At 28.9% G+C, this 27,908-nt stretch overlaps 2 protein-coding genes across 4 annotated transcripts; one reads left to right on the top strand and one right to left on the bottom strand.

Moving 5' to 3' along the window:
- The first annotated feature begins 1,481 nt into the window (after positions 1 to 1,481).
- Positions 1,482 to 6,258, top strand: LOC132940762 (zinc finger protein 271-like). The gene is made up of 2 exons (XM_061008502.1): positions 1,482 to 1,545; positions 4,976 to 6,258. Exons 1-2 carry the CDS (start codon positions 1,482 to 1,484, stop codon positions 6,256 to 6,258), a joined length of 1,347 nt encoding a protein of 448 aa, XP_060864485.1.
- A 13,915-nt stretch (positions 6,259 to 20,173) lies between these two features.
- LOC132936708 (uncharacterized) lies at positions 20,174 to 27,870 on the bottom strand. Of its 3 annotated transcripts, none has more exons than XM_061003471.1 (10): positions 26,593 to 26,691; positions 26,375 to 26,525; positions 26,150 to 26,288; positions 25,542 to 25,713; positions 23,883 to 23,991; positions 23,694 to 23,787; positions 23,447 to 23,629; positions 23,173 to 23,385; positions 22,964 to 23,112; positions 20,174 to 22,795 (listed from the first exon to the last, which is right to left on the bottom strand). In XM_061003471.1, exons 2-10 carry the CDS (start codon positions 26,395 to 26,397, stop codon positions 22,669 to 22,671), a joined length of 1,209 nt encoding a protein of 402 aa, XP_060859454.1. In that variant the 5' UTR covers positions 26,398 to 26,525; positions 26,593 to 26,691; the 3' UTR covers positions 20,174 to 22,668. The 3 variants fall into 3 exon arrangements, with proteins under 3 accessions (XP_060859454.1, XP_060859453.1, XP_060859452.1); XM_061003470.1 differs by lacking the exon at positions 26,593 to 26,691 and adding an exon at positions 27,589 to 27,870 and having other exon boundaries at positions 20,175 to 22,795; positions 23,883 to 23,988; XM_061003469.1 differs by lacking the exon at positions 26,593 to 26,691 and adding an exon at positions 27,589 to 27,870 and having other exon boundaries at positions 20,175 to 22,795.
- Positions 27,871 to 27,908: the final 38 nt, after the last annotated feature.

Below are 27,908 nucleotides of genomic sequence, written 5' to 3' on the forward strand. Positions count from 1 at the left end.
AATCATATAATAAAATATGCAAAATATTTTAAACATGTTTTTAGAGTTTATTATGAGCACTAATAAATAATACTCCACTCTACCAGTTTACTATTAAAATTAGGAGCAGAATCATAATAGTTTTAATTTAATTTAAAGATTTCAAGAAGGATGCAAATTTCCAAAGAAGTGACTAAATTTACATCATATTTTATAATTGATGTCTACTCGATAAAAAATATTGCAAATGATTAAAATGCAAATGTAATGTATAATTTATAAATATTCCAATTCCGATTTATTATGCCAACTCGATTAAAAAAAAACTTATTATGATTCAATGTTTTTGTAAATAACTTCAATTTAAAAAAAAAATTGCATTTTAATTCTTAAGTTTTAAGACATTTTGTATTTGACGGTATGAATACACAGGCCTTTATAGGACAGGAAGTGCGCTCTGCTGACTATAGAACTGTGGTAATACGTTCAATTAAGAGTGTATACGTATAGGGGTTCAGAGTGATGACACCTTGTCACGGACTAATAAGATAATATAATAATGGACTGGAAACGACATGGTCGGCGGGGATCGGAGGACGGCCACGAAAAGGTGTCACTAGCTGATAAGAACACTGTTGTTGAAATTTTCAGCGCTACCGATGATTTTATTTGGCTACACAATTTGTATCTTAGTCCGTGTTTTATGCAGGGGGCGCTGTGAACTCCAGGAACACATAGCGACCCCCCGCACTTTGCCTCTTGTTCATACATTTGTGGCCGTGATAAGCTACTCGTTTCCAGTCAGGGGGTATTGATGTATCAATACACCTTGTTTCCAGTCCATTATATTATCTTAGTCCGTGATAATAACTAGATACCCGACTTCTTCTTATCAATGACGCTGGCAGCCATTTAAAACTTTGGCAATAAAGGTGGATTATCAATCCACCTTGTCGGCAATGCTCAAGGTTTATAGATAATATATTATCTATAAACCTTGGGCAATGCTTACTAATCGTTAGATAGGTAATATGATAATAAGCAACAACATTTCATACCAAACAAGCCCGTAGCCAATCAAAACGATTAGAATTTGTTAACATTACCAAAATCACTAAAAGCGTCGGGCATCATATTATAATAATATTGTCGGGTACCTAGTTATTATATTATATATCTGTGGGATTATATAATATAAAGGCTCTCTAGCTCGAGTCATAGATAATATAAGAATGGATAGGACCACAGACTTATAATACTCTATTACAAGTCTATTGTCTATATTTCATTGTCTTCATAGAAAAGCAAGTATAGATTGTCATGCAGTATTGCTGTCTTTCAGTTTCTTTGTCTAGGCTTTCATCTCATGAGACTTTTGAACTTAATTAATTTAAATTAATTCTTTCATTCTTGCAGTCTTCAAGTGTTATAGTATAGCTGTATAGGTACTTACTACTTAATAGTATAAAGGTAGCTACGTGTAAAAGTGTTCAGACATCATCATGGCTCAAAGTGACCACTCATACTGTTTAAAACATTCAGACATCGATTTCATTCATCAAGCTGGTAAGTATCTGTTGTTCTTTTAAAGTCATTAACATTTAAATTTGGTGCTGCTCGGATATTCGGTCTACAATCAATAATCATATAATATGTATAGACCGCATCTCTGTGCAGCAATAAAAAAAAAGATAAAAACGATTTAGACTATCTAAATTAACTATTACCAATTTACTAACACTACAACATTCTATACTTGATGTCTTTTCAGCTGGTTTACGTATAGACGTTACTTTTACTGATTTCCCTAAAACGTTCGATAAAGTTAATCACAGTATTATTTTAGGTAAACTAAATTATATTGGTGTATGTGGATCACTAAATATTCATAAATGTCAAGTAATGACTTTATTCCGTTCACATCCCAATAATTTTTTCAACTATAATATCAATTATGTAGCTCTTACTAGAATAACAGACATTATAAAGGATCTTGGTGTACATTTGGAACCTAAATTAACATTTAATAATGCTCATATTTGTTACATAAAAATGAATGACTGAAAATTACTTGGATTCATATACAGAAGAGGTGTCGACTTAAATGATAAAATACATTCATTGTGGATGAAGTCTTATATTTAACTTAAAGATGCATATTTAATACTTATCAATTTTATTATATTTTTTTTATAAATTATTATTTTTCATTTTATCATGTAAATAAAAAAAAGTATTCTGAAATATTTAACACTAAATTTTGAATTTTAAATTTAAATGGAACATTAATTATATCGTTTATCATGGGAAAAGTTTTCAAATTACATATTAACTACCAATATAGGTACAAAACAATGACATATATTAATAAAAAAAAATATATATATATAGATTAAGCCATTAAGGTACAATATGCTTAGTACACCTATAATATAATAAAGAATACAAATATTGATTAATATTAATAAATACACATAGACAGATCTTTAATTGAAGAATAAAATATTATATCTTTATTACTTATAGAATTTCTTAAAAACAATAAAATATGGGGAAAATAACATATACTTGAATAATAATAATATATTCCTTATGTAAAATATAAAGTTTAAATCTAGAATGACGAGAGTGAGTTTTGTAGCTTTATCGTTCAATTAGTAACAATCTCTAGTATTATTTAATAATGTATACACACTTTTTTAAAATAGTTTGAGACCATATTTTGTTAATATAAATAGTATTGTATTGCATTTTAATTCATATTATATTAATTTTAACAAATATTGCTCGAAAATTGTCTTAAACATGATTATAAAAAAAAAATAGTGTTAATAAAAATAATATCTTATATTGATATATTTAATGAATAATATACCTTTTATCTTTAGTTCAATCATTTATTAACCATGTTTTTTTCCTTTCTGTCTATAAAAATTATCTTTTAACATACCTATAACATAATTAATTACGTACCTAAAAATATTGTGAAATTATAGCTCAATAATACTTTTATTGACCTAATAATTAAAACTGCATATTAATTTTTTTTCTCTCTATAATGCTACATTGTTTTTTGTTTGGTGTTCATTATTGAGGTTTATAATACTTTCATCATGTTAAATTTTAAAACCTAACAAAAATTGTTATTATTATGCCTTTTGTTGTTGCAACATATTTCTCATTTTAATATGAAACCATCAGTTAAATCTATTGCTAAATTGTTGGTGTGTAAGCAAATTTCTGTGATTACACATTTATAAGTATTATATTATATAGGTAACTTTTGAATAACATCTTTATTTTGCATCTTTAACAACATTTTATTATTTGTATACAAGAATAGTGTAAAATTTAATTTCTATTCAAAAAATATTGTTTTTTTTTCATTTTTAATCATGTTATCATATATTTACTATTTACCCTATGATTGACTGGGATTTTATAGTTTTGTTTATCAATTATTTGTAGAATTGCATAGGTTTACACATTGTTTTTTTTTTTATTTTTTTTATATATAACCTTGGCATTGACAATTGTAATATGATTAAATACATGTGATGAAATAATAGATCAAACGATTCAAACAAAACATAATCATACATTGTCCATGAGCATTCAACATACACTGAAACACAAAAATGACCATCAACAAAACACAAAAAAACCATCAACTTTCATTCTCAACTGAAATAATTACTTAAAAATATGAGGACATCTTTTATGTTACAAAGGGGTGTGTTGTGTCATGCATAATATACAAAAATATTATAATTAAAACTATACTCTGTACCAAATAGGAGCGCACCGCGCTGGCGCATCCAAATGAATCGCAGAGCGATGTCCGGACCCCCCTGGCCGGGTCTATTCGCTCTGTCATTGGTCGCCGGTTGTCGGTCGGGTTCGACGCCGTCGACGATATTGCCGCCGCTGCCGAGGCCGCCGTGAATACAGGGAACTGAAGTAATAATGCGTTTCACGCGTATTATACAGTAAAATAATACACATATTTTTCGTTTTTTTTTTCTTAACATAGGTATTGAACACAATATAATATTATAAACGTTTTTACCGATCCTACCTCCATTTTTTTCCTTTATTTGTGTACCTACGTAACCGCGTACTACCGTTGAAATGGTGTGATAATATACAACACTCTGTAACCACCGCCGGAATACGCTGCGGTAGCCCTCTCTGTCATGCACGAGTTTCGACCGGTTTTCGTGCGAAGCCCGGTGCGCTCTTATTTGGTACACAGTTATAGTAACTAGGTTAAGTAAACATTCATATGTAACAGGTAAAATACCAAAACAAATCAAATCATTCAATACTCAATACGCTTAGTCACAACATAGAAACAATTATGCATTCCATCAAATTAGGATAAGATAAAAATTATTATGTAATACAATAACAATTAGTAGAATTTTAAGCATAGTTAGTAAGTTTAATGAAACTAGGTTAAATTTAATATCGATACTACCAATAATGCTTCGATTGTAAAATTGATATTTAAGGAATAAGTGAAGACAGAAAGGGAGTCAGTGAGTGGTGATCGTGTGACTCGATCGCCACTGGAATCGTCAAAGTTTAATAAAAGTGCTTATTATAAATATAAAGTTCATTTATTTGTGTACGTCTGAGAACAGCGTATACGATATAATCAACTCCAATACTCCATAAAACTTCATTAATTAACGTTAGTTTATTTATCATGAAATGTCAAATAATAAGCAAAATGCCAAATGTAATGAACTTAAAAATCCTGGGAAGTGGCTCAACTGTAAAGTAGTAAACTGTAAATTTAAAACTTAATATAAATTAATGTTATATTTAGTATAATATTATACTCTATTTAAAGTTTAAAAAGTAATACAACAAAACTGGTTTAAAAATATGGTAAAGTCGATAAATTCTAATCGATATTAAACACAGTAGCATAGTAACCAAATAACTGTGTGAAACACAATTATATGTTAAATAAATTATTTACTTATAGAAACAGACGTATCACACACCAGCGGACAAATGGAGAAGAAACTGTCGTTGTCTGTTAGTGGCCATTTGACGTTACATCGACGCACACACACTGACGAAAAACCGTGCGCATGCGATGTATGTGACAAGTCATTCAGCGAAAGTAGCAGTTTGACAAATCATCGACGCATACACACTGGCGAAAAACCGTACTCGTGTGTTGTGTGCAGAAAGCTATTCTCTGTAAGTAGCAGTTTGACAAGACATCGACGCACACACACTGGCGAAAAACCGTACGCGTGCAATTTATGTGACAAGTCGTTTTGTGAACGATACAATTTGACAGTACATCGACGCACACACACTGGCGAAAAACCGTACGCGTGTGATGTCTGCGACAAGTCGTTTAGCCATAGTACCAATTTGACGAAACATCGACGCATACACACTCTCGAAAAACCGTACGCGTGCAATGTATGCCGCAAGTCTTTTATTCAAAGTACTAGTTTGAAAATTCATCGACGCATACACACTGGCGAGAAACCGTACGCATGCGATGTATGCAACAAGTCGTATACCCAAAGTCGCCATTTGACAAACTATCAATGCTCACACACTGACGAAAAACCGTACGCGTGCGATGTATGCCAATGGTCGTTTAGCCAAAGTAGCAGTTTGAAGATACATCGACGCACACACACTGGTGAGAAACCGTACGCGTGCGATGTATGCGACATGTCATTTATAAATAGTAGCCATTTACAAACGCATCGACGCACACACACTGGTGAAAAACCGTACGCGTGCGATGTATGCGACATGTCATTCATAAATAGTAGCCATTTACAAACGCATCGACGCACACACACTGGTGAAAAACCGTACGCTTGCGATGTATGCGAATGGTCGTTTAGCCAAAGTAGCAGTTTGAAGATACATCGACGCACACACACTGGCGAAAAACCGTACGTCTGCGATGTATGTGATAAGGCATTTATCAAAAGTAGCCATTTACAAACGCATCGACGCACACACACTGGTGAAAAACCGTACGCTTGCGATGTATGCCAAAAGTCGTTTAGCCAAAGTAGCAGTTTGAAGATACATCGACGCACACACACTGGTGAAAAACCGTACGCGTGTGAAGTATGCGACAAGTGGTTTTCTACAAGTAGCCATTTTACGATACATCTACGCACACACACTGGAGAAAACCCGTACGTCTGCGATGTATGTGATAAGGCATTCTCTGTCAGTAGCCATTTAAAGAAGCATCGGCGCTCACACATTGGCGTTAAACCGTAGGCGTATGATGTATGTGACTATTTGTTCTCAGTGTATAGCAATTTGACGGTACACCAGCGGGTGCACACGATACTAAGATCGGTTTGATCAAAGATCAATGATCTAAGTGCCATATTAAAATAGGAAATAACATATAATGATGTTAATTGTTAAAGTGTTCAATTTTGTCATGTAAATATTTGTTTCTTAGTACTAAATTCTAATTTGTCGTATTCGTAAAAAAAAATACTACATTTAGTAGGTACCTATAGTTTTCAATGTTTAAAACAAATAAAGTGGTTTTCAATTTTTTATTTAAAATCTTGTATATAAACATTAAATAGGGGAATGGAGTGGCCTAGCGGACTAAGGCGTCGGTTGCAACGCGCGCCGACGCCGGTCGATCCCAACAAGCTACTTTTTCTTCGGGCAGTCACGGTGTCTGGAGAGAAAGGCTGCCATCCCCCACCCGGGCATGGCAGATACCAACGAATGCCACTTAAACATTTTGCCAAACACAAACACCCACGTGTAAAAACCTACCGTTCCAAACCCTCACCACTATAATACAACCGTACAAACAGCTAATGGCCATAGATTCCGGGCTTTAGAATCAATAAAAAACAAAATTAAAACTAGCGATTTTTTACGGTCTCAAACTAGTAAAATGTCATCGAGCTATCTACTTTTCTCAAAAAAAATGGATGGCATAGTCCATTGAATTCTGCACAAAAAATGAGTACAGAAGCTAAAAACGAGTTTGAAAAGATTTTTGTAAGCTTTTAGTGTTTTTGTTAAATGTATGGAGAATGTTCGGACAAAAACTTCTATAAACCTTTTTTCAATAGAAAAAAATGCAAATAAATTATGGCAAAAACTAATTTTAAGGATAGAACTATATACTCTAAGAATCTTATTGCTATTTATCAACATAAGGAAACTATTAAATGCAATAAGGTGATTTATGTAATATCTGCAATTTTATACGTTTCGAAAACATTTATGCATAGTTTTAATTTTAATTTAATGAGAAGGGATAGAGTAGAAAAATGTTGATGGTATTTAGATGGTCATTACAAATTAGAAAAAAAAATATTTATCCTTTTGTATTTTATTGAGTCAATAACAAATAAAATTTTTTAATTAGTGTTATCTAGCAGCGATATTTTATAACATCATTCCTAGATAAAATCTATAAATGTTTAATAATTTGGATAGGATAATAGGAGAACATGTAAAAAATAAAGAATACATACTACATATAAATAAAAAAAATAACATATATCTATTATATCTATTTTAAAACATCAGTTGATTTTATCCACGAATTATGGATTGAACCAAAATCTAACTATTTAACAAACATTTTATTTTTTACTTTTTTATAACACGTTCAACGAGAAAAGTGTTATTGATCGATCCATCCTTTAGTTGATAAGTAGTTGGATACGTTTGTAAAATGTTTGAAACTGTAAATATTTCAGTTGTCTAATTTGGTGTATACCCTTTACTGAATATATGTATATACTTTGATATTTTTACCCTACCATTAATTTAAAATGTATGCTTGTATAACGTTTTAGTATTTATAATATGGGTATATAATTTTCTTTGTATTCATTCGAGCTTTAATCAGTGTACATTTTACTGTTCTATATTTTGTATTATTATAGTTATGTATTATAGTTGATGTAGTATTATACCAATTCCATGTAACCTATTGCAGTGAAATGTTTATATATATTATTTTTAAGAGTTTGTAAATTCTGTACCATTATCTATCTGTAACAATTTTGGATTAGATTGTTTCAATAAATTAAACATACCTGTTGTATATTCATTTTCGGTTTTATTTTTAGGGGCTCCAGCCAAACCATAACAGCTAAAATATTACTTTAAACCATAATTTTGTTTGGAATTAGATTGTATATCCATTAAATCAGCTAGCCAAAGGTCATCAATTAACCACGTTACCACACTGCGTCAAGGAAATATTTTGCTCACTGGTTGATTTAGCTCATTAGCTATACTCTCTAAGATCATCATTACACTATGATGTTTCTCACGTAGCTCTTTTAAAATAGATATAATTTCATTATTAACAACAGTGTTACCAACACTTTATGATGATATCAAAAGATGTCATCTAGTTACTAGCTCATTCGGATCGTCATAATAAACTTATTGAGTTTGAAGTATTATATCGTTATATAAACCAGAACCTTTTTTTAGTCTGTAGTATCGGAGTAAAACTAGAGTGCTTTGATAGAGAGAGTGTGGCCATACGCCATCTCAAAGATGATTAGCCGAATGGATTGGCCGCCATTAGTTTGCTAAACGATATTATGATAACAGTGTTTTCATATTGATGTCAATGCAAAAGCCGCATTCCAAGTTGGATTTTTGAAGCGTTTCGGCTAATGTAATTGTATTTTGAAATTTAAATTAGTGCTTTTATAATTGTATCAAGGCACTCTAAGTAAAACTAAACATATTTTCAGCTACGGCATCTGTAACCATAGAACTGTTTGCTACAGGATTAAAAACAAATGGATCATTTGTTGTAGTTGTATTATTATGAACATTACTACGTTTAGCGCTTAATAAATGTTCGTAAAGTTGTATCAAGTTTATTACTAGTTTTTTAGTTTACAACTCAAGTTTATTCATGGATTTATAGAGTTATTAATTTTAGCTATTTCTTCGTTTAACTTTTTTTCCTCATTTTTCATTCGTTCGTACAGAGGTTTTACAACCATCATCCATTTAAACAACTTGAGATTACTTGCTTTTAAATGGGTACGTGATGTTTTCAAAATATCATAATAAGATTCCATATCTCCTAGAGTTGGTTTTTGGTTCCATCTCACATAACAGAAGAATGATGTTATGAAATAGAAGATATTAACAATAACATTCCGAAAGAGTTACTTTAATAATAAATATAAAACACAGCTAACATTCAGCGTATCTATTGATCCCATCGATTTTAAAACGTACTTAGATAAAATGTGATGGAATACTGAAATTAGATGTTCCAAAGTGTATAGCATCTGTTTTTGGGTTTGAAAAGAGGATCTATAGGCCAATGCATGAGCTCGTCGATCGGAAAAAGCTATCAATTTAAACACAATTAATTATATAAAAGAAATGTGTAATATAGCACATGTGTCATTCAGCAATCAAAATTTTTCGGCTAAAATACTGTTTGGACAAAATATTTTCGGACATTTTACGCGCTCCCATCCGGATATTTCACCGCTATTAATTCACCGTGCGTACAATTCATCGCAGTTGTTTCATAGATAATGTAAAATGTTTAAACACAGTATCTTAAAACCAACTTTTTCAGTCGATATCTATGTAGTAAATTACAACATGGCATTTTTGATATGATGGGCCATTAAGTTTATCTTACTGATACAAATTGATTTCTTTATCCTACATTCTAAATTTAAAAATCACCAGATTGGCATACATGTTATACGATTACATATGTTAGGTACTGATTGTTGAATTATTGTGTCGGTACCATCCAGTACGTGAACCGACGTGTACGAGAGTGTTTCATTTTATAGTTATGATTACACACCAACATCATTACACCACATAGCTCACTAGTATTTGCGTGGCAAACCCAACTAATGCTAGTTGAGTTATAACACCACTACACATGAATTACACAGGTCGGTCGGTGTGTGAGTGAGCGTACGAAGTATTTTGGTGACCGGGCACCACGACCTATTATTGTTCGTTCCCGGCCCGTACAAACACTAATGACTATACCATAATTTAATTGGCATAATAACTAATTGACATATCACATACCTACATAATAAATATAAATTAAAAAAGGTAGGCAAGTGGGTGTCACTCTGTTGTACAGTAGGTTACTAGTGAGTCATTTTAATGGATGGTGTTAAATTTGAATTCAATGATATATATCATTGTTTAAGAAAAACGATTCTAAGCGAAGACAGTCAGTCAGCCTATGATATTAGTATATTACTAAGTATATTTGATGATATTATTGTGAATAAAATAATTTATACATTACCTATTTACGTTTTAAATGTGCAATCCTTAGCTTTTAAAGTTGATCATTTTATAAATGTTAACTAAAAAATAATTATTAAATTTTAAATTTGATAAGTTTTGTCAAAATTTGAACTTACAATGAATATAAAAAAAGTTGTGCCTATGTATTTTTAATATTTTTCATCTGCTATTTTAACAATATATTAGGAGCCTTGCATTAAATTTTCAGGCTTTTTTACCCAACAAATACAATTTTATTGATATTTATAGAAAAATAATTGAAAACTGACAATGTCCGTAAACAGCTCAAAACGGGTCAAAATAATATCATAATTGTAAGGTGTATAGAAAATGAAAATATAAACATTTAGTAAAATGTTCATGTATCTACAATTAGGTATTCGTTTTTGAATAACAACAAAATAACAAAACCACTGCATGAGAAATCGAGCAAATATCCAATATTGTAAAAATATGGACTTCAAACGCTCATACAAATTTAAATTAATTTGTTTGTAGACATTTTTTTTGATAAATGTAGACATAAGACAAACTTAAAAATAATCTTGTATTACATTTTCAAATCTTAGTTTTAAAAAGAAAAATTTTTATGAATTCTCAACTCAGAATAATTTGCTAATTTTCGTGATTTTTCCGTATTTTGTCAAGATTTTAACTTTAAATGCTTATAACAAAAAAACTGAGACTAAGGATTTTTAATATTTATCAAATATCATTGTAACAATATAGTAGGGCCTTGTATTAAATTTTCAAGCTTTTTTACCCTACAAATAAAGTTGTATTGACATTCATAGAAAAAAAAACTAATTAAATTGGAAACTGAAAATGTTCCTAAAGAGTTCAACATTTATCAAAATATTTTGAAAATTTTATCGTGTATAGAAAATGAAAATATAAACAACCAGTGAAAATTACGATTATTTGTTTAAGAGTTACACCAAAAACCAAAATCAATTTTGTCAAAAACCGATTTTGCGTAAAAATTTCCATTTTTCCTTTATTGTTAATTTAAAATTTTAACCTCCCAAAAGTACCATACTGAAGTTGAAAATCGAAGCAATATTTCGAATACTAATCGTGTAGGTACAGACACAAAAAAAAATGTTTAAATTAAAAAAAAACACATTATTGTAAAACCAATACATTGCTCCGCTCAGAATCTAAAATGTAAATAATATAACTGTTTTTTTTTTCGGCCTTTAACTCGGCAAATTTAGTTTATTAAGAAATAAAATGTATGTATATACTTATAAAAATAACAGAAAAACAGTAGTTAAATAAATTTTTTGGATCCCCCCCCCCCCCTTGAATAAATCCGGGTTGCGCTACTGACTCTAGCAGTAGTCCGGTTGAACGAAGGACGTAAAGACGGCCGTTATTAATGGCATAAAATGACGGCCGCTAGATAATGGCACCGCTTTTCTAGGAAACCATATAGCATTAGTATCGACGCTATGATACGGCGACACGGTTAGCTTCTCGGTATCACGAATCGCGTACCTATCAGAATAATAATAAAAACGGACCGTCAACAACACTATTGATTCGTTAAACTCACTTCATATTGAACTTCTAGAAGTTTTCAATGAATTAGATATTCTATCTTACAAAAATGCAATTGGTCTTGATGATCTCTCTCCCATATTTTTATTTAACTGCAGATTTATACTTTCACCACCTATCACATATCTCTTTAATTTTTGTTTAAATAGTGGCACATTTCCATCATCTTGGGAATCCACCTATATTAATCCAATTCTTAAATAAGGTAATAAATCATTTATCTCAAACTACCGTCCCATATCAATAATTTCTATTCTCTCAAAAATATTTTCTAAAATAATAAATGATAAACTTACGCTTATATTTAAAAATATTTTAGCACCACAACAACACGGATTTCGTAATAATAATAAATCATGTCTTACTAATTTAATAACTATTAAACATCATATAAATCTTTTTCTAATAATCAACAAACCTATATTGTTAATACAGATTTTGAAAAAGTCTTTGATAGAGTGAATCACGCTTTATTAGTCAATAAACTACAGGAAATCGGCTTTGCCAATCCCCTATTATCATGTTTTAACTCTTTCCTAAGTCAACGAATCCAATTTGTCAAATATGAAAATGTTATATCGACACCTATAAACGTAATTTTTGGAGTTCCTCAAGGCGATCACCTTTCCCCTCTCCTATTTAACTTATTTATAAATGATGCTGTATCCTCCATTACACACTCCAACATTTTATTATTTGCCGACGATGCAAAAGTTTACAAATCTATTACTTCCCCCGATGATATAAAATTTCTTCAAAGCGATTTAACTTCATTTAACTAATGGTGCATTTCAAATAGCCTTTCATTAAATATTGACAAATGCCAAATTGTTACTTAATCCAAAAAGCACAATCCCTTGCATTTTAATTATCATATATATGACATTATCTTGCATCGTTCGTCCTTGATTAAAGATTTAGGGATTTTATTTGATTCCAAACTATTATTCAACACTCATATATATATATCAGCGATTAAAAATAAATCGTTAGCTGTATTTGGTATGATAAAAAGAAACTGTTCTGATTTTCGTGATCCACTTGCTTTCAAATGTCTATATACCTCACTAATCCGTTATTTATTAGAATACACTCCATTAATTTGGGACCACAGCAATGTAAGACATAACGATCAACTTGAAAAAGTGCAAAATTAAGTTCTCAGATTTATATGTCATAAATGTAATATTCAAAGAACTCTCACTCTGGTTACGATGACATTTTAAAATTGTTAAACTTAGAATCTTTAAATGTACGAAGGAACTTATCATACAACACCTTTCTCACCAAATTGATGAATAACGAGATTGATGATTCATTTTTATTAAGTAAATTAAATTTCAAAGTCAATAACCATTACACTCCCAACAATAATTTATTTTATACTCCTCGTTCATCTAAAAATTATACGTCATACGACCCCATAAATATTTTAATGTCTTCGGGAAATAGTTGATTATTTTAAACATTGAATGTTTTTTTATTATTATTATTAATATTATGTAATCATTATTATTGTTATTACTATAATTCTATATATTAATCTTTTTATGTTTTATTATGTTATATCTTATTATTTTAAATTATATTATATTATTGTTATCTATACAAATATATTGTGAACTGTACTTTTGTCGCCCGTATTAATAAATAAATAAATAAGTTGTTTCTATGCCCTTCATACATTCCTAAACCGTTCATCAGATTGCGATAAAAATTGGTACAGAGATATATTAGGCCTTGGGGAAGTAGATAGGCTATATTTTGTTGAAAAAAGGTAAATAAGAGGTTCAACCTTGGGAGGTTCTCAAACAGGGATTTTGAGATTATTTTATATTATACTAGCTGATCCCGTGCACTTCATTACCCTTTAAATGTACCAACTCTATATGACTCAAACTTTGGTTAGTTGGTAATTTAATAATCGGTGTATATGGTGTTCAAAATTTATCTTAACTTTTCTGTTACCCTAAATAAAAATTCTGATTCACAGCAGTACATTATCAGGTAGATCGCGGACCTCGTGCTGTTTGTACGTAAGTGTATGATTTAACTCTAACGTATCAAAGTTATACTAAGTTTGTCGTTTTTACTCAATTCCACCTAAGGTGGATTAATATAATCAATTAATACAAAATCCTAACCTAACTTAACCGTATTAAAATCCAATGAATAAAAAAAAACAAATTTAACCCTTTTTAAATTAGTGTATCTTCTTCCCGTCTACAACTCGTTTGCGCACATTTATCTTTTTTACAACTCGTTTGCGCAAAAATACACAACTCGATTGCGCACACATTTTCCTTCTCACTTTAACAGGCTTAGGACTGTCTGTTTATGATATGTGTTACATAGATCGTTATAACATCATTAGTCAATATAAAAATATAAATAAATAATAATGAATAATATAAAATATAAATACAAAAATAGTCTACAATTAATATGAAGTATCGTCGTAATTATTATTATTTTAAATTAAATTTGTATGATGGAATTTATTTCCAATATTTTTTATATAAGTTAAGCGGTCGATAGTTTTATTTTTATATTTATTCCACATATCTTGTAAGTATTCTTCTTTATGTACAGTTTCCTTTTTTTTATAATTCATTACATTGTTTTGTATTGAGTTAATTTTTAAATCTGTTTGAATTTGAATGAGTATATCAATGACTTGATGTACGTGTGGATGTGGTGTATAAAATTGGCTATTATAATGTTTATGGAAACATTCTGCACTATTCGTCGTCTTGGGATTACCATTTGGCTATCACAAGTCCATAAGATTGGTGGAAAATTGCTATTAGAGTCAATATAATTTTCTAAAATATAATCTGAGAATATAAAACTAACTGCAGTGCCAGGTGCTACCGCCATAAGATCTGTAAAGCCATCTGAAACTTCATTTGGTGGTAAATAACTTAAACCATAAAAATACTTCATCCATCTTCAAATTTCCGAATCTTTCAAGTACTCGGATAATAATATTTTATTACCTTCGTAGCAATTTAACATCACTGTGTTCTAAATTTGTTGTAAAATTCTCTGTATTTCGTAACTCACGGCGTATTAATTCGTTTCGTTTTATATATAAATCGTTTTCTGCACTACGTTTAACAGTACTTCTGATTATTTCTCTTGTCATTGTTCGATTATTATACTCTTCATGATATTGAGAGTTGGTTACTTTTATTATTTTATTTAATTTATTAACAATAACACTCGCAGGACATTTTTTATAAGTACATCTAAAATTAAAATTTCTATTCATTAAAACACGATACTCACTAAATTTATAATTGTCAATATTAAAACATCGTTTTCCTCGCCGAGTTTCAAAAATATTAGAAATTTCTACGTCCATATTAAATAGTTTGCGTCGTCCAACAAACTAGCCACAACTGTACTGAAACTGAACCATACATACTAAAACTATCCTAAAAGTAGTTTAGAAAATCCAAAATGATATAATCTACACAATCACAATGATATAATCTACACTTATAAGATAATATTGCTATAAAATATTTGATAATTTGTACTGCAGTACATGTGTGTGAATGTGATGTAGTTGTGCGTAAACGAGTGATTATTTTCAGGTAAATGACTGATTTCGTCGTGCGCAAACGAGTCGTCGATTTTCAGGTAAAAAATTTTGAATGTGCGCAAACGAGTTGCAGCGCTTCTTCCTAGAGGTCTAATCTACCCACAAACATTCAATTATATATATATTGACAAAATATAATAATACAAATCAATAAACATGCCCGATTAACCAATAGCAACCAATATATTATACACTATTATGATTTTAATCAGCAACAATAAACTAATTTTTTATTCTATTATTTAGTTTATTTTATTTTTTTCTGGACAGAAAAACTGTTGAATTTTTGACATCCAGATTTTCTATTTCTCCGGTGGATTTTCTTAAAAATTTCTTTGATAGAAACCTTCTCTATGAAATACTCTTTTGTTTAAAAGAAAAAATCAAGAAGATCTGATAAGTAGTTCCAGAGTTTAGCCTGTACAGAGATTTTCATTTCACATTTATATACAGGGGCGGATTGGGAAAACATTTTGGTGCGGGACAATGATAAATAGACCGGCGCACGGTCGTTGTCAATGATGTTGAGTAACGGCCAAGTGCCCAAGTTCATGCAATTTTTAGATTTCAATCACAAAAATTTGTTTACTTTCATAAAATAAACATATTATACACTATAGGTATATAATATTATATATATACCTATAAATTGTGGCAAAATGTTTTTATATTTGACTCTCTTTCCCTTGAATTCCAGCCCCGATTGTATCCTTTGTTATTTCTAAAAGTACAAAATCCTATCTAAAATATTCTTCTTAATCTATATTTTAAAATCAGTTGTTTTTTAATTTATACTTTTTAGAACAATTTTTTTTTCACAAAAAAATAAAACTATATTCCAGTAAGTAGGTAATACAGTTTTTATTTAGTTTATTTTTTGAAAAACATAATAATTAATTAACATATCTCACACCAGGTTAGTCGATTACAAAGTTACAAAAATTACTTAATATAAGATAGCCCTTTTAATAATAAATTGCTTTTAGTTTTAAATAGTGATCAATAACTTCATCATTGTATATGTTGAAAAGTGTATCTATTTCTATGAAAATAATCATAAATGCCTCAAGTTTAATTTCATTTAAAGTACTTCGGAGTCTATTTTTTAAATATTTTAAAATAGAAAACGATCTTTCACAAGCAACCTAAAAAAAGACATGTTTTATTTGAGGGGTGAATAAAAAACAATAATTATATTATATTTCAAATAAAAGATTATCTGAAGGAATAATAATTATCTTAAAAATATTTAAACTCAATAAACAATAATAAATACAAGTTCAATATGTATGTACTTACTATTATATACAATGCAGGGTCTAAAGTAGGTACAACATTGTTAATATTTTGATTTATAAATAACTTAATGACAAATTTGAATTTATGAAAAAATAATTTTAAACGGGTGAATATTGCTACTTCTACCTTTTGCAATAGGTATTGACATGTTTTCATAGATATTAAAAATAAATTAATAATTGATGTATAATATAATAATATTATAATATGTCATTGAACATAATTTTTCCTTAAAACAATATGTTTTGCTCAAAATAAATATGTTTACTTTAATTGCTAGATGCTTAATTTACTTTATTTGTTAACTGTACACAAATAAATAATTTAATGGCTCATAATATAATTTGTAGGTATATTAAAAAGCAAACAAGTTCACTAGATAACTGTCTCCATTATTTGTTTTCCTATTTTTTTTTTTTATCGGAGCAGTCCAGACCCATATGGCTAATTGCGAAATAAACAGCCATAGTCCAGACGGCAGACGTCCAGTCCATCGGGAAAACTCCCCTGAATCCACCCCTGTTTCTATAGTTAGATCATATAATATTTTTAGTTTATAAATGGTTTTTTAAATATTTTTTTGAAGTTTGAAATAATTCGATCGACTTTTGGAAAATTTTTAGATTCTGAGCGAAGCGATGAATGTATTGATTTTACAATGATGTGTGTTTTTATTTTTTATTTTTGTGTCTGTCATCACCTTTTAGGACAGTAAAAGTGCTTGGATTTTCTTCAACAGTAACTTTTCTGATAGGAAAGTGAATCTAGTTGGTACTTTAGAGGGGGTCAAAAGTAAAAATTTCCCAGTAGTTTTCAAAAGCGACGTGAAAAACAAAAGAAAAATTAAGGAAAAACCGGAATTTTTACGCAAAATCTGTTTTCGAGAAAATCGATTTTGGTTTTTGGTGCAACTCTAAAACAAATGACCGTAGTTACATGAAATTTTGACTGAATGTTTATATTAGCATTTTCTATACACCATAACATTTTCTAAATATTTTGACTTATTTTGAGCTGTTTACAGACATTTTCAGTTTCCATTTTTTTTAGTTTTTTTTCTATAAATATCAATACAATTTTATCTGTTGGGTAAAAAAGCTTGAAAATTTAATAGAAGGCTCCTAGGTTATTGTTTCAAAGGCAGCTGAAAAAAATTAAAATCCTTAGTCACAGTTTTTATTTATAAGCATTTAAAGTTCAAATATTGACAAAATACGGAAAAATCACGAAAATTAGCAAATTATTTTGAGTTGAGAATTCATAAAAATTTTTCTTTTTAATTCTAAGATTTGAAAATTTAATACAAGATTATCCATAAGTTTGTCTACCTTTATAAAAAAAAAAATGTCGACAAAAAAGTCAAATTAAATTTTTATGAGCGTTTGAAATTCATATTTTTACAACATTTTATATTCACTCGATATCTCATGTAACAATTTTCTTATTTTGTTGTATTTAAAAAACGTATGACTTTAGATACTTGCAAATTTCACTAAATGTTTGTATTAGCATTTTCCATACACCATAAAATGTTGACTCTTTTTGAGCTGTTTACGGACATTGTCAGTTTTAAATTTTTTTAGTTTTTGTTTCTATAAAATTAAATTTTAAATATTAGGCTCCTCATATATCGTTCTAATAGCAGTTGAAAAATATTTAAAATACATAGGCACAATTTTTTTTTATAAGCATTTAAAGTTCAAATTTTGACAACATTTATCAAATTTATAATTTATTAATTATTTTGTAGTTAAAAATGTATAAAATGTTTAACTTTTATGGATAAGGATTGAAAATTTAAAACAAGGCTCCACGTAAATAGGTTATAAATAAATTACTTTATTCACAATAATATCATCAAATATACTTGGTAATATCATAGGCTGACTGACCGTTTTCGCTCAGAATCGTTTTTCTTATACAATGATATTATATCATTGAATTCAAATTTAACACCATCCATTACAGTGACCCACTTGTAACCTACTGCACAGCAGAGCGACATCCACTTATCCACTTTTTTTCTAATTGACAAGTCTTAAAATATTATCGGCCTACAGTATTTATTCAACAATCGTAGATTGCGACAACAAACAATAAAGATAATGAATGCCGATAATCGACAAGCTAATGTAAGCTGAATGTGTTACAATAAAGTGTAACTTTCAACAAGAAAAATGCAAATTGATGGAATTATAAACAAAACATCCTATATAATGTAGTGTATAAGTAATATATTCACACTGTAGTTCAGCAGACGCTGACTATACATTTTTATAATACTACAGCATATTAGTCTTGTGTAGTGTAGCCGGGTATACATAGTTAGTAGTTGATTTATATTACGCCGTGTAACACTATTGTACATCATATCATTATACTTATTATTATATTATATATATCCGATCTTATTATTATTTACCTTTAACTTCTGTATATCTGTGTACATCAACAGGTTATGGGCCCAGTAGTAAGATCTTTATAATAAAGTCGTGAATAGTTAGTAAAATAATAATTGATTAACGAATTGTGTGTTTTGTGAACAGACAGTGTACAACAATAATAATTCGCGAAGTAAGTGCAGTGTAGTGTGCGTGCGTTTCAAGGTGTGCAGATAGTGTACATTTACGTTTTTTAAATATGGAAAACGGACAATATAAAATCGATAAACTAAAAGATGCATCAAATTGGGACATGTGGAAATTTAAAATTAAGGTAATCATGAATGCAGCTGAAATATTTGATGCAGTAACAGGAATATCAAAGAAACCAATTTTAGCAAAAATCGGTAATGAAACTGAAGATGAAGCGAGAAAAATGCATAGCGTTGGTTTTTTAATATGGAAAAGGGAAAATAATAAAGCTCAAAAATGTATCGTCACATCGTTAGATGAATAACCTCTATATAAAAAAAAATACATTATGAACTGTGACACAGAAAATGGTCTGTGGAACAAATTACTTAGTGTGTACGAACAGATGTCCGATGCAAGCATAACAATAGTACTACAAAAGTTCTATCGTTATACAATGGATCCAAAAGACAATATATAGCAGATCATATTTCAAAATTAGAAAATCGAAGTAGACAACTAAACAATAATTGGGAGAACCTATTTCAGAATCAATGTTAACTACAAAAATGTTGATGACATTACCTGATAGCTATAGGCACTTCTACAGTGCATGGGATTCAATAAATAGTGCAAATAGAACGCTAGAACAGTTAACCACTCCATTTATGGTGGAAGAAACATGACAAGTGCAAAGACAGGAGGTCCGTGACGATGGTGCTGAAAGTAGTGCTTTGACTGCAAACAAAGGCAAGTATAATAAAAGTCAAAAATACGTGAACAAAAATGATAATACAAAACCAGGAAAAATCAATCACTGTAAAAAACCAGGATACTGGAAAAGGGACTGCAGGATATTCAAAAAGGAACAAGAAGAAAATAAACCAACTTCCGGTTTGGCGCTTATTGGTGTACAAAGAAAAATTGAAGAAATCGACGACTCAGACAAATGGTATGTAGACTCAGGTGTGAGCAACCACATGAAAAGTCGAAAGAGTGGTTCATAGATTATAAAAATGTTGATGTACATTAGTCTGTACGTATTGGAGATGGTAAGCACATTATGGCAGTCGGAAAAGGTAACATAAATATTCATACTTATGTTGACAATAAGTGGATAAAAGGCTACTTAGAAAATATTTTATATTTACCTGATCTAAAGGTAAATTTATTTTCTTGTGGGGTATGCCTTGATAAAGGAATTACAATGGTGACAGACAGTCGTCAACATATAATCAGGATGTCAAACATGTTAGTGAGTATTTAAAACACAATGAAATACAATTTATAGATATACAAGGACAGTTATTCTGTGAACCATGCATCTATGGCAAACAGCATAAGGAGACGTTCACTCAGAGCGAAACAATAACTACTGAACCAGGGCAAATACTACACAGCGACGTATGGAAGAGAATTCATTAGGAGGTAAAAGATATTTCATTGTCTTTAAAGATAATTATTCTAAATATACTTATGCCTTTTTTATGAAACATAAATCTGAGGTTAAAGAAAAACTAAATTGTATTCTGAGTATGGTTAAAACTCAAACTAAAAACATTATTAAAACTATTAGAATTTAGAAGTGACTGTGGATTAGGGTATAAGAATTTCGAAGTTCAATAAATTCTAAATCATCTTGGTATAAAGCATGAAACAAGTGTACCTTATACTCCTGAACAAAATGGAAGAGCTGAACATTCAATGAGGACTATTTGTGAGGCAGCAAGAACAATGATCTATAACAAGAATTTTCCAAAATCACTGCAGGCAGAAGCAGTCAATATAGTAGTATTCTCATTAAATTATACTGGTAATTCAGGGAAAGTATGTAAAACTCCTTACGAGTTGTGGTTTGATAAACTTCCTAAAATAGAAAAGTTCGTAGAATTTGGAATAAATGCATATAGTTTAGTTCCAAAACAACGACGAAAGAAGTGGGATGTAAAAAGCCGAAAAGGATACTTTGTTGGATATTCAGAAACTTCAAAAAGGTATCTTATTTGGTATAAAGAAAATAACAAAGTGTCACTTAGTAGAGACGTCATTTTCAATGATGAAAGTGTTGTAAATTACCAACTTGTAGAATGTTCTAATAATTTAAATGATAGTAATAACATTGATGTTCTTAGCTTACACAAAGACGGCTCATTAAAACACAGCAATAAATCAGAAGTCATGGAAAATTAATTTGAATCAATAAGTGTAGATGACAATGAAAATCAAGAACATGAACAAGGAAATGGGTCAAATGTCAACGTTTACAACTTGCGAGACAGAAGTAATATTAAGAAACCATTACGTTATGATAATTCAGCATTTTTCGTAGTCAAATCCGATCCAGCTAATTTCAAGGAAGCTGTGGAGTCACAAAATTCAGAAAAATGGAGAGAAGCAATGAACGATGAAATGGAATCACTTGAACAAAACAAAACAAGGTCTCTCAAAAATTTACCTAAGAACAGAACTATTGTAAATTGTGGTTGGGTGTACAAAACAAAATACAATGTTCATGGACATGTTGATCGATACAAGGCTAGGTTAGCACCAAAAGGGTATGACAAATATTCGGTATTGATTTTAATGAAGCTTTTAGTCCTGTAATAAAGATTGATTCAATTTGATCTATATTTAACTATATCAGCAGCAGAACAATTACGACTTCGACAATTTGACGTTCAAACAGCCTTTTTATATGGAGATTTGGACGCAGAAATTTACATGAGACAACCAGAAGGGTTTATGTTAATGTATAATATTTAATAAAACAGGAATGTACAAATTATATAGAGGCTCGTGGCAGGCAATATAAGTAATCAAAAATACCTTTGGTCGCCAAGTTGTTACATTTACTTAGAATATTACTATAGTATTTTTAATAATATTTGTAAATGATATATTGAGTATCAATGATTAAAATGTAAAATGTATATGTTTTATTCAATATGTAAAAAAGTGCAGTCTTCTTCACACAACGTAATTAACAGCGGGTTAAAAATAAGGTTCCTGATACTAACAAAATAAATTATCGTAATATTAATAAAGTAGTTTAGTTAGTATTTTTAATACTTTAAACTTGGATTTTATCTTATTTAACTTATTAATACAAGAACACTATGCTAAAAGAAATTTATTATTCATAATTTATTTGTAATAGTTAGTTGAAAGTCTGAAATACTACTATACATAATATATTATTCTCTATTGTACATATAACAAGTTTATTAAAATTAAGATTATCCACAAAAAATAATTTACAAAGTGTCTTTTACTAATCTATTTAGATATAAGTACCCAATTATTTACTTATTTATATACTTCAAGTTTTTATAAGTCCAAATAATTAGTGTTGGTCATATCATGCCGTAATTTACCTATATCATTTAAAAGTGTTCTTAATTTTTCTTCGTCATGTTGCCGTTCTACTAATTGGTTAGTTAATATGTTTTGAATACTGAAAAACATTAAAAGTAGTAAGATAAAATTTATTTTTTACAGATGTGGAAACTTAAATAAGATAATTTAAAAATTATCAGTTTATCAAGAATCTTATATTTAAGTTTTTAAATTTGAACATATCAAATAAAATTTTTTCAAATATTAAATAACAAAATATAAGTACTTTTGTTTATTGTTAAGTAAAAGATCATCAGTTTTAGTTCCATGAAATTTTGTATACATTTGATTTATTTTTCTCACAGATGCTATCCACCGCTCTTTGAAGAACATACATGACCTGTTAGCTTCTTCAAGATTACTCTCTAAATTAGACTAAACATGATAATTATTTATTAGGTATACATAAAATATGTTTAAATTTAAATGACATACAATTTTTTCCTCTAACTCTTGTACATGCAAACCACAATTGTTATTGTACTTCAGTTCTTCATTTTCTTTTCTTAGTAAAGTATTAATTTTTTCTGATCCATGCAATTTTTTTTTCAATTCAAAAATATTTTTACTTAGCTCATTACTTGTTTGTGCATTTGAAGACATTAGTCCAATATATTTATTATCCATACTATCTTTTTGACAGGCTAACTACAATATTTCAATATATTTAACTTCAACAGAAAAAAAAATTAAAAACATGTTATCATACTTCTAGTTCTTTAGCTGTTACAATTGCATCTCTTTCTTTTAACTTATCAGACATTTTATCCAAATCCTTAGCTAATGCTTTACATTTTGACATAGCATAGGCAAGTTCCTCTTCAATGCGTTTTCTATCATTTGACCATTTATTATTAAATTCTTTTAACAGTTGTTCTTCTTTCGTTTTCATCTGTTAAATATAATAAAAATACATAGTTATTTAAATATGATAAATTATATGAATAAAATAAAACCTTTTCATTAAACAATATCATTTGTTTGTCTTTCCATTCTTCTAATTCTTCAATGTTTTTTTGTTGAACATCAACATCAAAATGTAATTCATTTCTAAAGCAAAATATAATTTATATGTACATACATGCTCTACATATACAATATAATTTAAATAATATAAGATCCTGATAAGTTTTGTCAAAACTTACTGGTATTCATGGTTTTCTGGTGAAATATCTATTTGTTCTAACATAATATTTACATCAGGATTTGGTAAATCAACTTCAATGTTTTCTTCATAATGTTTGTTGTCTTCTACTGAAATAAAAATATTGTTATGTACATGATCATAGCATTACAATACCTAACTCCTTTTAAATCTGAAAATAATAATTTAGTGTATATGTTCTATACAATGTGCAATAATGAAGAAATGACTGGATGGTGACATGAAACATTAAGTTATGAAAAAAAAACCCCTTTATAAGCTAGGTCTAACTTTTTTTAAAATAAAACCAAATCTATCGCATATTTGCGAATGTATATTCAAAACTTTTTAACAACTTTTTTTTTTAAAGCTATTTTATTGTACTATCAACTAACATACACAATTAAACCAAAAATGAACAAATTATTTTTTTAAATTAAAAAAGTAGCATTTTTGAAATTTGTACAGAATAATAGCTATGCATATATGCATAGTCAATTATGTGACACATAAATAGACTATGCATACGGACACTAGAGTACAACATTTTGTTTTCATATCTTCCATAATATCCAAGTGATACTGCTGCTAGATGTGACACGACTTTCATGATTGTAATTATTGTCCATTGACAATGTCCAACAAATAACAATGGTCAAAGAGCTTAGATGCGACATGTACTCACAAAAAGGTACAATTAAGGAAAACAAAATGTTTAAGGTATTCTAGGTATTATTCTGGGTAATAATAAAATATAAATAAAAACTGTAGTAAATACGGAGTTGATTGGAATTATACGTGATTCCCTTTCAAAAATGGTAATTGCTGGCTGGTTACTTCTTCACGGGACACATTGCATAATATATGTTGTACATTAAGATAATAGTCTTCAAGGCCCTTGCAAATCACATCAAGTTGTCATCAAAATTACAAAGCAACTGACAAAAATTAAGGTACTTTTAGTGGTTTAATTTAAAAAATGTAAAGATTTTTAATTTGGTAAAGAAGTTAATTTTGCATCGGTCTGAGAGTATATTCAATGCTTTTCATAATTTCAAGATATTTAATATACAAAACTAAAAATGTTTATTCCCGTCAAGAATTTGCTAATATTTAAAAAAGGCTCAAATCAATGAAAAATAATCTTGTTTATTCATTCAAACATCTTTACATTTTTTAAATCAAACCTTTAAAAATACTTAATTTTTTGCCAGGCGTATAATTATTTCATCTCCAAAAATTGGTTTTAAATATTTTGATCTAATAACTAAATTATATGTACAAGGTCACAAGGATGTGTGTAATATGTATGGTGTCAGTGATAGTTGGGAAGTATACAGTATAAACACATTAATGATAATTTACTATACACACAAATACGAGCTGTGAACGCAAGGAAGAAAGAATAGTATAAACAAGCTTCTTAAAAATTACACGTTTGCAGGGGCCGTGGACTGGTAACAATGTTTTAAGACTAGTTGGTTATAGTAGCAGTAATATTGATAACATTTTAATTTTATTGTTATTTTATTATGCCATTAACATAAAATTACATTATCTATTGGCCAAGAAATATTACATAAAAAGTCAAAACATATACTAAAGATTTGTGTAAATATCTAGTAAATAGTTGGTACATGATTATAATATAATACTTTACTTTTTTTCAAAGAAGTTTCACCATTATTCTTATTATTTATGCATTTTGAGTATTTAATTTTTTCAGGTGATTTTCCAATAGCTTTATCATTTGAGTCTTCAATTAGTAATGATAAATTAAGATCATAACTACAGTTTTTTGATCCTATTAATTTGTATGATAAATTTTCGATCTAAAATTTTGAATTTTGAAATTTAATTATAATTTCTTGATATTTAATGAACAATACATTATTAAATGGTATATGCTAATGCAAAGGTCTCAAACCTACAGCCTGGCAAGGTTTTTTCACTGGCCCACCAAACTAACTAATGTTTTGAAAATAATATATTTTTTTCTTTTGTTATTATTCGTAACAGCTTATAATAGTCATTTAAACCTATATACTAAGTACTTACACTAACTAATAATAGGAAAACTCATTGTAAAATAAAAAATAGTATATAAACAAACATTCATTTTCTTAAATAAATCTTATTTACTTTTCAATTTCTTAACCGCTCTATTCCTATAAAAATGTTGGACAAAGCGTAAAAAATTGCCAAAAAAAAAAAATGGTTGGAGACCCTTGTGCTAATACATTGAAACTAGAAAATAGTAATACTTACACGATCATTGGATGTTGGATTAATAGTTTGTGCACCTTTCACTTTTAATAAAAGGTAACCAAGCTTTTCATTTGAACTAGATTTGTCTATTGGAATACGAAAGCACTCAACTCTTATAGATGTATTATCCATTTTTAATCTTAGGAAAAATAAAATAACTTTCATAAACTATTACAAGAAAATATGAAGTATTTTGTAGAAATAAATATAATTTTTGGTTTTTACTTTTTTAATGTAGCATTATCCATGTGCCATATAATATCTGAGGCAAATTTCAATTCATTTTTATTGACCGGGATTATAGCTGTTTGTAATGTTTGGTTCTTCAATGTTGCATAAATTACAATAGATCCTTTGACCAAACCAAATCCATATGCTAAAAAGTATATATATTATTAAATGTTGGATAATAAACATGAATAATTAATATTAATATTAATTACATTGATATGTTGAGAATATACAATTTAAGAATTATTTTCATTATTATGAATTAAATAAATTTTACTAAAAATGAAAAACTCTTCTATTCAAACCATTTTTCTATTAATCAATGAAAATATGTTTTATTTATTTATTTTGTGATAAGTATCTCAATCTAATTATTTAACTCTGTTCCAAATGTCAACAAATGTATAATAAATATTGAATATGATATTAAATTTAGTGATAAACTGATAACTTTAATTACTTCTGACTTCCGAGTAAGTATAACTATTTTCGCTGCTATATGATGCTAATACGGATTAACGCAACTAATGCAATAATGGAGATAGTTACTAAAGGCCCGTATTACAATAGTTGATCTCCGGTTAAACCGCGGAATTCGGCAGGTAAAATCAGTGGGTAAGCGTAATTGAAGTGTAATCGACTATTGTAATACAGGCCCTAAGACTATCTTATTTTTATGCATGATTCATTAGGTTTATTGTGTTTAGAATGATATCAGAATTTAATCTATGTTCCGATTTTGAAGTTTATGAGGAATCTTAAATTGTGTTTTTTACTATTAAAATATTATATACACAGTAAAACCTCTTTATAATGAACCCCCTATAATACAAATACAAATGCTACATAGTTATTATTAATTGCCGTAAATCAAATTATGTGAAACTATAGCCAGTCCTAGGTAGTAATTGGACGGTGTTAGGGCAAAAGAGAATAAGTTCAAAAACACTGTTTTGAGAAAACTAATTGTACAATGACTGATAACTTATCCTTGTTTCTCATAGATTTTATAAAAAAAATTAACTTACAGTTTGTTTAATTTTTTAATGCCAATCGATGTGGATTATAATAATCTACTAGAATATTCAATAAAAAAAAAAAAGTAAAAGTGGACTTATTCCCTTTGGCCGGGCACCTTTCAATTATTCTACGGCGTCCAAAACTATCCAGGGACTAGATGTCCTATTTCCAAAATGTTATGTTCCAACCTGAGTTTATTTTTAAAATTATCTTTTTATTCATAGAATCCGATCCTTGAAGTTGATTTGCCATAATTCTGTTTCAGAATGTTTTTGTTATTTTTAAATGTATTTCATAATTTATTATTTTTATTTATATTTATTTGTACTAAAGAGTCAAATTATTTTAAACATTTTCTGTAAACTAAAAATGGCAGGAAAATAAAAACTATTTTTCATCACTAGAAAAAGAAATCACGGATATTGGACTTCCGGAGTAAGTTTCTCAATGGTCGAACGTCGGTTATAAAGTATAAACTTATCAAATCGAGATAGATAAGAATACTTTT

The sequence above is a fragment of the Metopolophium dirhodum genome, chromosome 1, assembly GCF_019925205.1.
Source record: "Metopolophium dirhodum isolate CAU chromosome 1, ASM1992520v1, whole genome shotgun sequence".
In the NCBI taxonomy this organism is placed as follows: Eukaryota; Metazoa; Arthropoda; class Insecta; order Hemiptera; family Aphididae; genus Metopolophium; species Metopolophium dirhodum.

Bases quoted from the DNA above. Each gene is read 5' to 3' on its own strand.
- LOC132940762 (XM_061008502.1), top strand. From the start codon at position 1,482: ATGGCTCAAAGTGACCACTCATACTGTTTAAAACATTCAGACATCGAT. The intron at 1,546-4,975 runs GTAAGTATCTGT...ATTTACTTATAG, and splicing joins CGATTTCATTCATCAAGCTG to AAACAGACGTATCACACACC.
- LOC132936708 (XM_061003469.1), bottom strand. From the start codon at position 27,652: ATGGCAAATCAACTTCAAGGATCGGATTCTATGAATAAAAAGATAATT. The intron at 23,992-25,541 runs GTAAAGTATTAT...TTTTTATTTCAG, and splicing joins TGAAACTTCTTTGAAAAAAA to TAGAAGACAACAAACATTAT. The intron at 23,113-23,172 runs GTATGTCATTTA...TATCATGTTTAG, and splicing joins AAGAGTTAGAGGAAAAAATT to TCTAATTTAGAGAGTAATCT.